Below are 12421 nucleotides of genomic sequence, written 5' to 3' on the forward strand. Positions count from 1 at the left end.
CATGTTAGCATTAAGTCCTTAAACAGCTTATGTAACTTTAACATCAAACAGATTCTCCTCAAGAAAAATGCCTCATTTGATTTGACAGCTCACAAACTAATCAGTCATTTCATGTAAAATAATGATGATGATAATATAAACAATTTGTACTATAATTAGCCACAACTGAAGTTCCCCTTGGGGGAAAAAATGTAGTTATTCTATTAAATAAAAAATTAAGGGTACACTCAGCCTTGGGTTTGCCTTGAAAATAAATTGCAAGTTGATTACATCTTAGACAGATTAGGTCAAAGGCACACAAATATCAAGTCAAAGTTTATTGGTCATGTACACACATTTACAGATGTTATCGCAGGAACAGCGAAATGTTTCTAGCTTTAACAGTGCAGTAATACCCACATCAATAAAAACATTTAAACCCAATACACACATAATCACGAAAAATAATATAGAAATTAAGAAATATCAGAATGAGCAATGTCAGAGACCGGAATATACTGTATGTGGTATATATATATGCAGTATATATGCTATATATATATATAAAATAATCATGAGTGTCATCCCCATCGAACACCTTTGGGATGAATTGGAATGCAGCAATATTCCAACATCTAGTGGAAAGCCTTCCCAGAAGAGTGGAGGCTGTTAAAGCAGCAACTACATATTAATGCCCATGATTTTGGAATGAGATGTTCGACGAGCAGCTGTCCACATACTATTGGTCAGCTCTGTGCAGGCCAGTGAAGTTCTTCCACACCGATCTCGACAAACCATTTCTGTATGGACCTCGCTTTGTGCACGGAGGGCATTGTCATCCTGAAACAGGAAAGGGCCTTCTCCAAACTGTTGCTGCAAAGTTGGAAGCACAGAATCATCTAGAATGGCATTGTTTGCTGTAGCATTAAGATTTCCCTTCACTGGAACTAAAGGGCCTAGCCCCAACCATGAAAAACAGCCCCAGACCATTATTCCTCATCCACCAAACTTTACCGCTGGCACTATGACTTGGGGCAGGTATCGTTCTCCTGGCATCAGCCAAACCCAAATTCGTCTGTTGGACTGCCAGATGGTGAAGCGTGATTAATCACTCCAGAGAACGCGTTTCCACTGCTCCAAAGTCCAATGGCGGCGAGCTTTACACCACTCCAGCTGATGCTTGGCATTGCGCATCATGATTTTAGGCTGCTTGGCCATGAAAACCAATTCACGAAGCTCCCGACAAACAGTTCTTGTGCTGACTTTGCTTCCAGAGGCAGTTTGGAACTTCAGCAATTGAGTGTTGCAACTGAGGACAGATGATTTTTACGCACTACGCGCTTCAGCACTCGGTCCCATTCTGTGAGCTTGTGTGGCCTACCACTTTGCGGCTGAGCCCTTGTTGCTTCAAGATGTTTCCACTTCACAATAGCAGCACTTAGCGTTGACCGGGGCAGCTCTAGCAGTGCATACATTTGACAAACTGACTTACAAAGGTGGCATCCTTTGACGGTGCCACGTTGAAAGTCACTGAGCTCTTCAGTTCTATTCTACTGCCAATGTTTGTTTATGGAGAATGCATGGCTGTGTGCTCAATTTTATACACCTATCAGCAACAAGTGTGGCTGAAATAGCCAAATCTACAAATGTTGAACTTTTGTGTGTATATATATATATGAGTAGTCATTTCATCTTTATTAAAAATAGTTATTCTTGTCATAAAAAGCTAACTGTAACATACAGTACAAACACATTTAGTTGGCCATGTAGATACTAGTTTTTCAAAATACCATTAGATAAGGAATACTTGGTCAGATAAAGGTTATATGTTTACATACAATGTAATTATTACGACCTTTGCTCATTCAAATGTTTAGAAAATTCATAAAATAGAACTCTTGGATAGAGCAATGTGGCACAGTCAGTCTCAAAGAAAAACAAAAACAAATTACAAATGATGCTTAGCGAACCGTGTGAAAAATAAACCAAAACGTCCTTTAAAAAAACTGTGATTATATTTTTCACCATGGAATAAGAGGCACATGTTAGTGTTCATTTGAGTTGACAGATCTTGACCGAGGTTCCAACTCCAAAGCCGGGATAGAGGGGCTCCACAAACATGGTTTCGAACCTGTGCAGGAGAGTCATGTGGTTGCCTATACTGAAGAAGGCCAGGACCCCTGCCGAGTGGTCTAGGTAGACCCCTATCCTCGGTGAATGGGGCGCATTGATGGCTTTATCTGCCCTGTTGTGCCAGGCTGAGTACCCTGTATCAGAACACAGCAGGCTCCAAGACTTATCATTATAGCCCAGCAGACACAGCGATCCTTTCCCCTTGCGGCTGATTCCCTTATAGGCCACCCCCATGGAGAACTCCCCGCTCCACTCGATCTCCCAGTAGAAGCGGCCACCAGACAGGGCCTCGCGGCACAGCACTTGCGCGAAGCTGTCAAACCTTTCCGGGGTGTCAGAGTAGGGCTGGAGGTCCCTGGTTCGGATCACCTTTCTGCTGCTCTCCGACAGGTGTAGCTCCTTGTAGGCTGTGCTGGGGTCCAGTCTCAGCTGGCAGAAGTCTGGGGGAGTGGTGTGAAATGGGTCAACATTAGTGTTGTTCTGTGATACAGGTTTGAGTCAACAGACTTATGAAGAGATAATAAGCCTGGTCTCAGATCTGGTTTGTACTATCTTGCCAACTCCTATGGTCATTGTAGGCGTTGGTAAGAAAGCACAAACAGATCTGGAAACAGGTTTGAGAGTAGGTGCTAATTGAACATATATGTACTTACATTTCAGAAACTCTGATCTGGTCTTGGGCTCTGGTGGAGGAGGGCTGTCCACTGTCATGACGTCTATGACTAGAAGGTGAAAATAGAAGACAATGTCTCAATGTCTATTCAAATCCACAGCACTGAATTTCTTCATAGGCCTTCACCTCCCAAACTATTACATTTTTTGTTTGCTAGTGTGTCATCTAACTTTACACAACGAACAAACATCATATATACAGTACACTGATCACAAGACTCACCTCTGCTGCTTTTCTCTCTCTTTTCTGTCGTATAAACAGGGACCTCGTTCACTGTGAGGGGCAATATAAAAAGGTAGTCAGCAAAACATTGTGTCTTGGTTACTGTTAACAGAATTTCAGATATGCTGTGTATTGTTTTTAGATATAAAACAAATGATGGTCAGTTAGACACTGTTTGTACAGTGCCTTGCGAAAGTATTCGGCCCCCTTGAACTTTGCGACCTTTTGCCACATTTCAGGCTTCAAACATAAAGATATAAAACTGTATTTTTTGTGAAGAATCAACAACAAGTGGGACACAATCATGAAGTAGAACGACATTTATTGGATATTTCAAACTTTTTTTTTTTCAAACTTTTTTTACAAATCAAAAACTGAAAAATTGGACGTGCAAAATGATTCAGCCCCCTTAAGTTAATACTTTGTAGCGCCACCCTTTGCTGCGATTACAGCTGTAAGTCGCTTGGGGTATGTCTCTATCAGTTTTGCACATCGAGAGACTGAAATTTTTTCCCATTCCTCCTTGCAAAACAGCTCGAGCTCAGTGAGGTTGGATGGAGAGCATTTGTGAACAGCAGTTTTCAGTTCTTTCCACAGATTCTCGATTGGATTCAAGTCTGGACTTTGACTTGGCCATTCTAACACCTGGATATGTTTATTTTTGAACTATTCCATTGTACATTTTGCTTTATGTTTTGGATCATTGTCTTGTTGGAAGACAAATCTCCATCCCAGTCTCAGGTCTTTTGCAGACTCCATCAGGTTTCTTCCAGAATGGTCCTGTATTTGGCTCCATCCATCTTCCCATCAATTTTAACCATCTTCCCTGTCCCTGCTGAAGAAAAGCAGGCCCAAACCATGATGCTGCCACCACCATGTTTGACAGTGGGGATGGTGTGTTTAGGGTGATGAGCTGTGTTGCTTTTACACCAAACATAATGTTTTGCATTGTTGCCAAAAAGTTCAATTTTGGTTTCATCTGAACAGAGCACCTTCTTCCACATGTTTGGTGTGTCTCCCAGGTGGCTTGTTCAAACTTTAAACAACACTTTTTATGGATATCTTTAAGAAATGGCTTTCTTCTTGCCACTCTTCCATAAAGGCCAGATGTGTGCAATATACGACCGATTGTTGTCCTATGGACAGAGTCTCCCACCTCAGCTGTAGATCTCTGCAGTCCATCCAGAGTGATCATGGGCCTCTTGGCTGCATCTCTGATCAGTCTTCTCCTTGTATGAGCTGAAAGTTTAGAGGGACGGCCAGGTCTTGGTAGATTTGCAGTGGTCTGATACTCCTTCCATTTCAATATTATCACTTGCACAGTGCTCCTTGGGATGTTTAAAGCTTGGGAAATCTTTTTGTATCCAAATCCGGCTTTAAACTTCTTCACAACAGTATCTCTGACCTGCCTGGTGTGTTCCTTGTTCTTCATGATGCTCTCTGCGCTTTTAACGGACCTCTGAGACTATCACAGTGCAGGTGCATTTATACAGGTGGATTGTATTTATCATCATTAGTCCTTTAGGTCAACATTGGATCATTCAGAGATCCTCACTGAACTTCTGGAGAGAGTTTGCTGCCTGAAAGTAAAAGGGGCTGAATAATTTTGCACACCCAATTTCAGTTTTTGATTTGTTAAAAAAGTTTTAAATATCCAATAAATGTCGTTCCACTTCATGATTGTGTCCCACTTGTTGTTGATTCTTCACAAAAAAATACAGTTATATCTTTGTTTGAAGCCTGAAATGTGGCAAAAGGTCGCAAAGTTCAAGGGGGACGAATACTTTCGCAAGGCACTGTATATGTTCTAGTCTCACAGGTCAGACAATTGCTTCTGAAATAGGACACGGGAAAGACTGGAAACGGGGGCTATGCATGTTGTTTTGACCTGACTTGGAGATCTTCACAAGTTCCTCTCTACCCAGCTCCTCCAGACGATCCTTGATCTCTGCCACGGCTTTCCTGGCTGCGCTGAACGAGAAGTCTGGGTTCACCGACACTCTGGGGATAAAGCCATCATCCGTGGGAGTACACAGATAGTTGAAGTTCTGTATAAAAATAATAATGAGTGTCATCAAATAAGCATGTTCAAGGACCAACAATGAACGAGCAGCAGAGGAACATATTGTAGAGATCCATGACTTTGATTGCTGCTTAATATCATTGCAATATTGAACCTTTTATAGATTCAATTTTCTTGCACTTTACAATTTAGTGGACATCCACTGACCACATAAGTGAATGTACTGTATGTACTACAGAATATTCAGAACATACCGTATGTAATTGTATGTCGTCCTCTCAGTCTCACCTGTAGGAAGTGGATGTGGTCCTCAGTGCTGTACAGCTGTTTGAGTCCCGTCTCCTTCTTCTTCAGCTCATCTATCTCCTGCTCCAGCCTCTCCACCAGCCCCTCAGCCTGGTTGAATGCAGCCTTCTCGTTGATGCCAATCATTTTTGTCACCTCTGACCTCATTCTCTCGATGGAGCGGATCATATCCTCAAACATCTTCTCACTCTCCGCCATGGCCCTCCGGGCTGAGCTCTGGACAACACAGTTAATGATTAATTTATCGCAGGTCAAGAGGCCTATACACATAAGTTAGTTGTACATTTCTAGACAAGACACAGTCATCATTGATACATCGTGAGTTACAGGCTGCCATGCAGAAGGTCATCGCACATTAATTTGATCTACATTTCTCTGCTTTAATTGGGAATCAGGAATGTAGTTTAACAAGAAAATTATATCTAACGTTTTTTTAAACATTGAACATGACAGAGCAGTTATGAGTTAGTGTATGAAATAGACAATCCCCAGACAATGTTTTCAAGACATTTTCTCCTTACCTTTAGTGAGTCCACTGCTGTTCTCAGTTCCTCCAGCTCCTTCACCCTGTCCTGACATTTCTGTCTGATCTCAGCTTGAGCAACTCCCAGGAGTTTCTGTTTAGGTGACACCACAGAATCATCAACACAATGCCTCTTACAAGTGAGTCACAAGCGGCACCTTAATTGGGGAGGACGGGCTCATAGTAATGGCTGGAACGGAATCAATGGAATGGTATCGCATTCCAGGCATCATTATGAGCCCGTCCTCCATTCAGCAGCCTCCCGTGAGTGAATATTTAAGGGCCTTGCATGTCATTCAGTTCACGATTAGTATCATTAGATTTGTTATGCCTTCCAACTTGGCATTGATTATGTAATGTCACTGAATGGTTTATTTGTGGTTAACAGTGACAGTGTACAGCGTTATCTTGAGGGGCATTGCATGTGTTTATGTTATACTCTGCAATTAAAATCGAATGCTTATTTCTCATACTGTTATTAGTTAATAGGTCGTTTGTGTTTCTTTATGAAGTTAAAAAACGTATCTTATGTGACAAAGATGCGATTATACTATGAGAGTAATAGTGCCTTTTTCCCATAATAAGCTTAGCTCTAAAGATCTACTTCAGAATGGGCGGCTTTACCTCCGAAGGAGGGGGAAAAAACAGCCTCATGGAATCCTGACCATGCCAGGAATGTGAAACTACTGCTGTATGCCTGAGCCTGACTTCTAAAGAGATGTTTGAAGGTGCACACATACTGGCCTATACAGTAATGGAGGAGAGAGAGAGCTAATTCAGCCTTTACTCAAAACCTACCAGCCCATTCTTCAAGATAAGCTCAAGGAATGTGGGGAATCTGGGGAGAGGGGATAGGGGGAAGAGAGGCAGGGGAGTGTGAAAGAGAAGGAGTGAAGCCATGGGAGAGGAGAGTCAGGTTGTAAATCTGGGGATGAGAGGAACCAGTCTCCCCATTTAGCAAACAGAAAGGCTGAATTATGGCCTTTGTAAAAATCTTTTCTTCACAGTATTACGATGATGTCATATAAATGTCCTTGATATACATTAATGTCATAAATATTGGTGATACTAATGTAAAAGTAACACACTGTATATTAGTGTGATGTGGCCCAACGGTGGCTGTTTTAAAAACTGTAGCTTTTGACTGCCAATTCTGGCAGTCCATTCGAATAGAGACTGATTTGGACGCAGTGGCTGGTCATGGTCAGGTCAATGGTTTGTTGATCATAAATAGGACATGCGGTTAGACAAGGCCTTGATTCAGTCTCTGCATTCTGGTACAACTGCATTCCATTATCACCATCCCCACTACCAGGCTTAAACCCAGCCCCTTCCCATAGGTGGGTTTCAAAGTTCAGTCCAGGAAACTAGAGTCTCTAGTTTCTGTAATAAAATAGCCCCAAATACACCAGGCTAGAAACCCTGGGTCTGCCCTTGGTGTATTTGGGTCTTCCTGGGACTTGAGACCCCTGTTTGTAAGCCGGGAACATGGCTATCAGATTGGGAACACTGTCTCATCAAGCACAGCTGGAACACCACAAACCTTTACCACATATTAAGAACACATTCCTCGATCAAACTCACAGCTAATCAGAGAGGTGTACTTTTTTGGATGTGTGAGTGTGCTTGCCTGACCTGCAGGAGTGGGTGGTAACGCTCGCTGGTTGGTGAGCTAGCTGGGTCAAAGTACAAACGGGGGGGTGGAGGAGTGGGGGTTGGGAATACTACGCGTCTGCCTAACCCCACATTCCTGTATCATCAACACGCACCACCATAATCCACTGGCCACTCACTCACATCCCTGTCCCGTATTTCCCCTCTGACTAACTACCTAGTTCTGTTCGCTCACTCCTTCTTTAGGAGGGAAGGAGGTGTTGGTGAATAAACCATTAGTCAGTTAACCTTTGAGTCAGTTCTAGAACACTCCCCTTAAAAGTGACTGTGCCTTGTACCTTCTGTGAGTACTGATTTCTGCCATATGACCGACTGAACAAGTTATTTACATTGTATGTAAAGTATCCAGATATCCTCACATCACACTTGATTTCAGTTTAAATTATTAATATTTTGATTTCAAAATACAAATCATTCTGTGAAAAATTGTAAACCTACAAGTCAAGGTCTGGGCTACTCCCATAAAACTCACAGTTAAGCCTGACACTCGGATAGAAAGAAACATGTCTCTTCTCCTTACCTGTTTCTCACTCCTCTCTGTCTCGGCTGAGACGATGTCATGTCCCTTGTGTTCGCTGACAGTACAGATGGCACAGATACACATCTGGTCAGTCCGGCAAAACAGCTCCAGGGACTTCTGGTGCTGGGGGCAGATCTTTCTGTCCAGGTTCCCCAGCTCGTCCACCAGCTTGTGCCTTTTGAATGTGGCTGACTCATAGTGGGGCTTCAGGTGCTTCTCACAGTATGAGGCCAGGCAGTTCAAGCAGGACTTAACAGCCTTGAGCTTCTTTCCAGAGCAGTAGTCACAGGGCACGTCGGCAGGCCCAGCAAAGGTGTTCCCTGGGGGTGTGAGGTTCAGGTTGAGGTTGGCACCAGTCTTCTTGATCTTCTCTGCCACCTTGGTGAGCATAGTGTTGGGCCTGAGCACAGGCCTCTGGGTGAAGGTGATCTTACACTGGGGGCAGATGTAGATCCCTGTGTAGTCTGCCTCATTCCAGTAGCCGCTGATGCAGTCCATGCAGAAACTGTGTCCGCAGGGGATAGCCACGGGGTCTCTCAGCAGCCCCACACACAGTGGGCAGCTGAAGTAATCCGAAGACGTGGGATCAGCCATCGTCGCTACTCACTACACTACACAAACACTCCTCAGAACTGTAGAGAGAGAGAGAAAGGCAGACAGACAGAGGAATCCACAGAGGGATCTAACCAGTGCACTAGGGAGTCCGCCGTCCACAAGAGTGTGGCAGAGCCTGCCAGAGACAGGACCTACTTGTATTTCTGAATTCCAGAGGTTATTGATTGAAAGCAGGCTCTACCCCTGTGCTGCCTGAGAGAGTATGTGGAGCTCAGCCCAGTTCAGATAAACAGGTTGAGCAAAGGCTGTAAGGAGACTTAAAGGGAGGGGGAGAGAGCGAGGGGGCAGGCTGAAAGGAGATTTAAAAAAATAAAAAGGGGATAGGCTGAGGCAGGGAGAATGAATGAATTGTATCACACAGGGAGGCACTAACTGCTGCTAAATATGCCTGCATTTTTGGGGGGTTTCAGTGTTTGGTCTGATTCTATTTTTTTTAAACTGTATTTGACTTGATAGTGTACAAACTACACTGTAGGCTGGATCAGTTAATCATTGTTTTGTGTGCTGATCAGAGACTACGATACAGAGATAGAGATACAGCATTGTTTTCAAATATAAACATTTTTTCCCATTTTCACCCTCAAACTCAACTGGAAAAGTGAACAGAATTTCAGATGTCATAGGCCCTACATTAGATGCAGTTGAATAGACATAAATGCACATTTTGTGGAAGATCAGGTTTTGAAGGGGCAGGAGTCCACCCACTGAACAAACAAACCTGCTGCCACCACAAACAGGATAGGATACCTTTCAAATTTCAGAGGGGATCTTTTTCTATCATTTGTGACCCAAAACAAACAGCGGTACCTGTCACTGTTTGAACTGCCTGCCACAGGTGTTTTGACAAAGAGCAGTTAGAGTTCAGGACAGAAGTTATTGTATATATTTAAACAGCAGCCTGTTGAACTAGTCTAACTGCCCAACAGATGCATCCCAGGAGGTTGGTGGCACCTTAATTGGGGAGGTAGGCCTCGTGGTAATAGCTGGAACGGAATATGTATAATGGTTTCAAATACAGCAAGCACATGGTTCCAATGTGTTGGATGCCATTCCATTTGCTCCGTTCCAGCCATTATTGTGAGCAGCCTCCACCAGAGGTGCATTGAGTAGTAAAAGTAGATATGGTGTGTGTTAAACAGAGAGAGAAAAAAAATGCTAATTTGAGGCAGCCAAAAGAGAACATTGCAATCACAGAAACATGTTTGACAAAACATTCCTATCTCTTACAGGTTTATCTGTCTGATGTCGATCTGAATGCTTCACATATTTTTAAGATATTGTGCTATGTAAAAATGCACATCTAGCCCATGACTTAAGTCCCCTTGTTACTTTAGTATTTGGTATGTACAGGATATACATATCCTGTGTCTTTATTAGCTATAGTCTAAAACCAGCAGAGTCCATCTTTCAAGAAACACACCTTGGTTTCTATATTGCCAAGTGTCATCCTATCCTCTTTCTCCCATGACAGGCGTATTTAGTAATATTACAGTAATATTACAAAGGCTTTAAAGAGTAAGCCTTTAAAGGGGCAATCTGCAGTTGCTACATACATTTTTGTAATTAAAAATTAATTATATGTACCCATTGATACTTGAAGAATATAACTTGTGAGCTTATTTCAAGTGTCATACCCAATCAGAACCCCAAATATAAGCTTGTTGTACTACAATGTTTGTAAACAAAGTAAATGTAAACTAACACTATATAGCTTCAAAACATGGTAAAACTATTTTTGATATCATGGATGGTCAGTCCTTGCATCCATAGCTCTGTTTATTAATTTGTCTATGACCTGACGAAGATCAAACTCGGATCAAAACGTTGTCTTTTTTTTTGTGTATCTGATTAATTCACCATGGGAGCATACCAGAGTTGCTGACATTTCTTTGATACATTTCTCCAGGCCAATCCCTCAGCTTTCTATGGAAACAGGGACCGGGAGGATGCTTTGTTAATGTTTCAACTGCTGGTTTCGCTTTAAAGACCCATCCCACTGGGCACACACTGGTTGAATAAACATTGTTTCAATGAAACCAACATGGAATAGACATTGAATTAACGTGTGTGCCCAGTGGGATGGCCCATTCTCACCCTAGAATTCTGGATCAATTCTGACATCATGAACTAATTATCTCATTTGCATTTCAATTTACACCTGGGTTTCCTATTGGGCCAAGGATGTTGCCATACTGTAGTACACATTTCTCTCTCTCACTAGTTCACTAAAGAGGACCTAAATGAGAAGCCATTACCCTGTAGCCACAAGGTAATGTGTGAGGTAGTGGACCTTAGAGATAAAATGGTTTGCTGAATTATCTTATTCCAGAAGAGTTGATAGGCATACTAAATTTACAATTATTTAAATTACAGGGCCACCGAAACAACCGGTTGCGTAAGGCCGTGTACGCAACTCCTCCCTCATTGCATATCTTACATCATTGCACTTTAGAGATAGTTTCGCCTCTCTCCATATTTGGTCAGGTTTCTGATAAGCCAGTTTCTCTTCCTCTTTTTTTGTGTGTGGATCAGATACCAGGAAAGTAGACCAATCCAGAGTAAAAGCAGCCCTCTGTTTTCCTTATTGATTAACGAGAGAGAGAGAGAGAGAGAGCGAGAGCGAGAAAGAGGCAGACTATGATGGAAAGGGTCATACACTGCCAAATGCATGGTCTTGATTTATGTGAAAAAAAATAATCTAGTTATACAGTAACAACACACAGGTATACAAGTTAGGCTCATCTGATTAGGTACAGACACTTCCCATTTTTATGAAAAGCAATGCACAAGGCCTGCAATGTCTTGCAATGTACTTAATAAACTCAAAGACTAATGCCCATCACTCAAAGTTATTGGGTGAGGAAGCAGTTCGGTTGTCATAAATGCATAAACATGTCCTAGTTATGTCTTTTGATCAGTCAGGCATAAAACCCTATGGTTTACAAGGTGAAAGGTCAACATTCATTAAACCAAACATTCTCTTGCATCAGGTGTAGTGAGGGGTAACCAGGAGATTTCAGTCAGGGGATGTTGTTGTGGAGAGTCAGTGAGTAAGAAATTACAAAATGGCTGTGTGAGTGTAGGATTACTTCCTAAATGGCTCCCTAATACCTATATAGTGCACTAGGGCTCATAGGTTGCTGGTCAAGGTAGTGAACTGTGTAGGGAATTGGGTGCCATTTGATACGCAACCTAGAAGTCAAAGACCCAGCTGTGTCTGTGTGTGATTGGTCAGAATATGGAGAGAGACAAAGTATTTACAAGTGTTGCCTTGGAACAATGGTTACCTTTGTTAGTGCTGGCTGGCAGATACACAGGGCTGGCGAGGAGGAGTCTGGACAGGGGCCAGATCACAGGGAACAGGTTGTTGCTGCACACTGCAGAACAGCCCTCCACAACAAATAGGGGCAAAAAGGGACAATTGTTGATGTGGATTAAATATATATTTTTTATGACATTTGTGTGGTACTTTGGACAGTTCACTTGGAAAAGTACCTGGGAAACAGAAATGTATTATGCAAATGTAGGTTGTAGATTTAACATTGGCTCTGCATGGAAATGTATGAAAGCAACCAGTGAATCCATTGAGACAATGTAAGACATGGATTGTGTATGTGTGCCATTCAGAGGGTGAATGAGCAAGACAAAAGATGCCTTTGAACTGGGTATGGTAATAGGTGTCAAGTGCACCGGTTTGTGTCAAGAACTGCAATGCTGCTGTTTTGTTTTACGCTCAACAGTTTCCCGTGTGTA

The 12421-nt window shown here is 42.5% G+C and overlaps 1 protein-coding gene across 1 annotated transcript; it reads right to left on the reverse strand.

Annotated features, from left to right (window-relative positions):
• Positions 1 to 302: 302 nt before the first annotated feature.
• ftr82 (finTRIM family, member 82) lies at positions 303 to 8900 on the reverse strand. The gene is made up of 7 exons (XM_035781338.2): positions 8054 to 8900; positions 5858 to 5953; positions 5319 to 5552; positions 4896 to 5055; positions 3008 to 3058; positions 2766 to 2834; positions 303 to 2552 (listed from the first exon to the last, which is right to left on the reverse strand). The coding sequence occupies exons 1-7, from the start codon at positions 8645 to 8647 to the stop codon at positions 2032 to 2034; spliced, it is 1725 nt and encodes a 574-aa protein (XP_035637231.1). The 5' UTR covers positions 8648 to 8900; the 3' UTR covers positions 303 to 2031.
• Between the last annotated feature and the right edge of the window lie 3521 nt (positions 8901 to 12421).

The sequence above is a fragment of the Oncorhynchus keta genome, chromosome 11 (genome assembly GCF_023373465.1).
Source record: "Oncorhynchus keta strain PuntledgeMale-10-30-2019 chromosome 11, Oket_V2, whole genome shotgun sequence".
In the NCBI taxonomy this organism is placed as follows: domain Eukaryota; kingdom Metazoa; phylum Chordata; class Actinopteri; order Salmoniformes; family Salmonidae; genus Oncorhynchus; species Oncorhynchus keta.

Coding starts and splice junctions, on each gene's coding strand:
- ftr82 (XM_035781338.2), bottom strand. CDS start 8,647: ATGGCTGATCCCACGTCTTCGGATTACTTCAGCTGCCCACTGTGTGTG. Junction 5,954..8,053: donor CAGAGAGGAGTGAGAAACAG/GTAAGGAGAAGA, acceptor TCACCTAAACAG/AAACTCCTGGGAGTTGCTCA. Junction 5,056..5,318: donor ACCACATCCACTTCCTACAG/GTGAGACTGAGA, acceptor ATTTTTATACAG/AACTTCAACTATCTGTGTAC.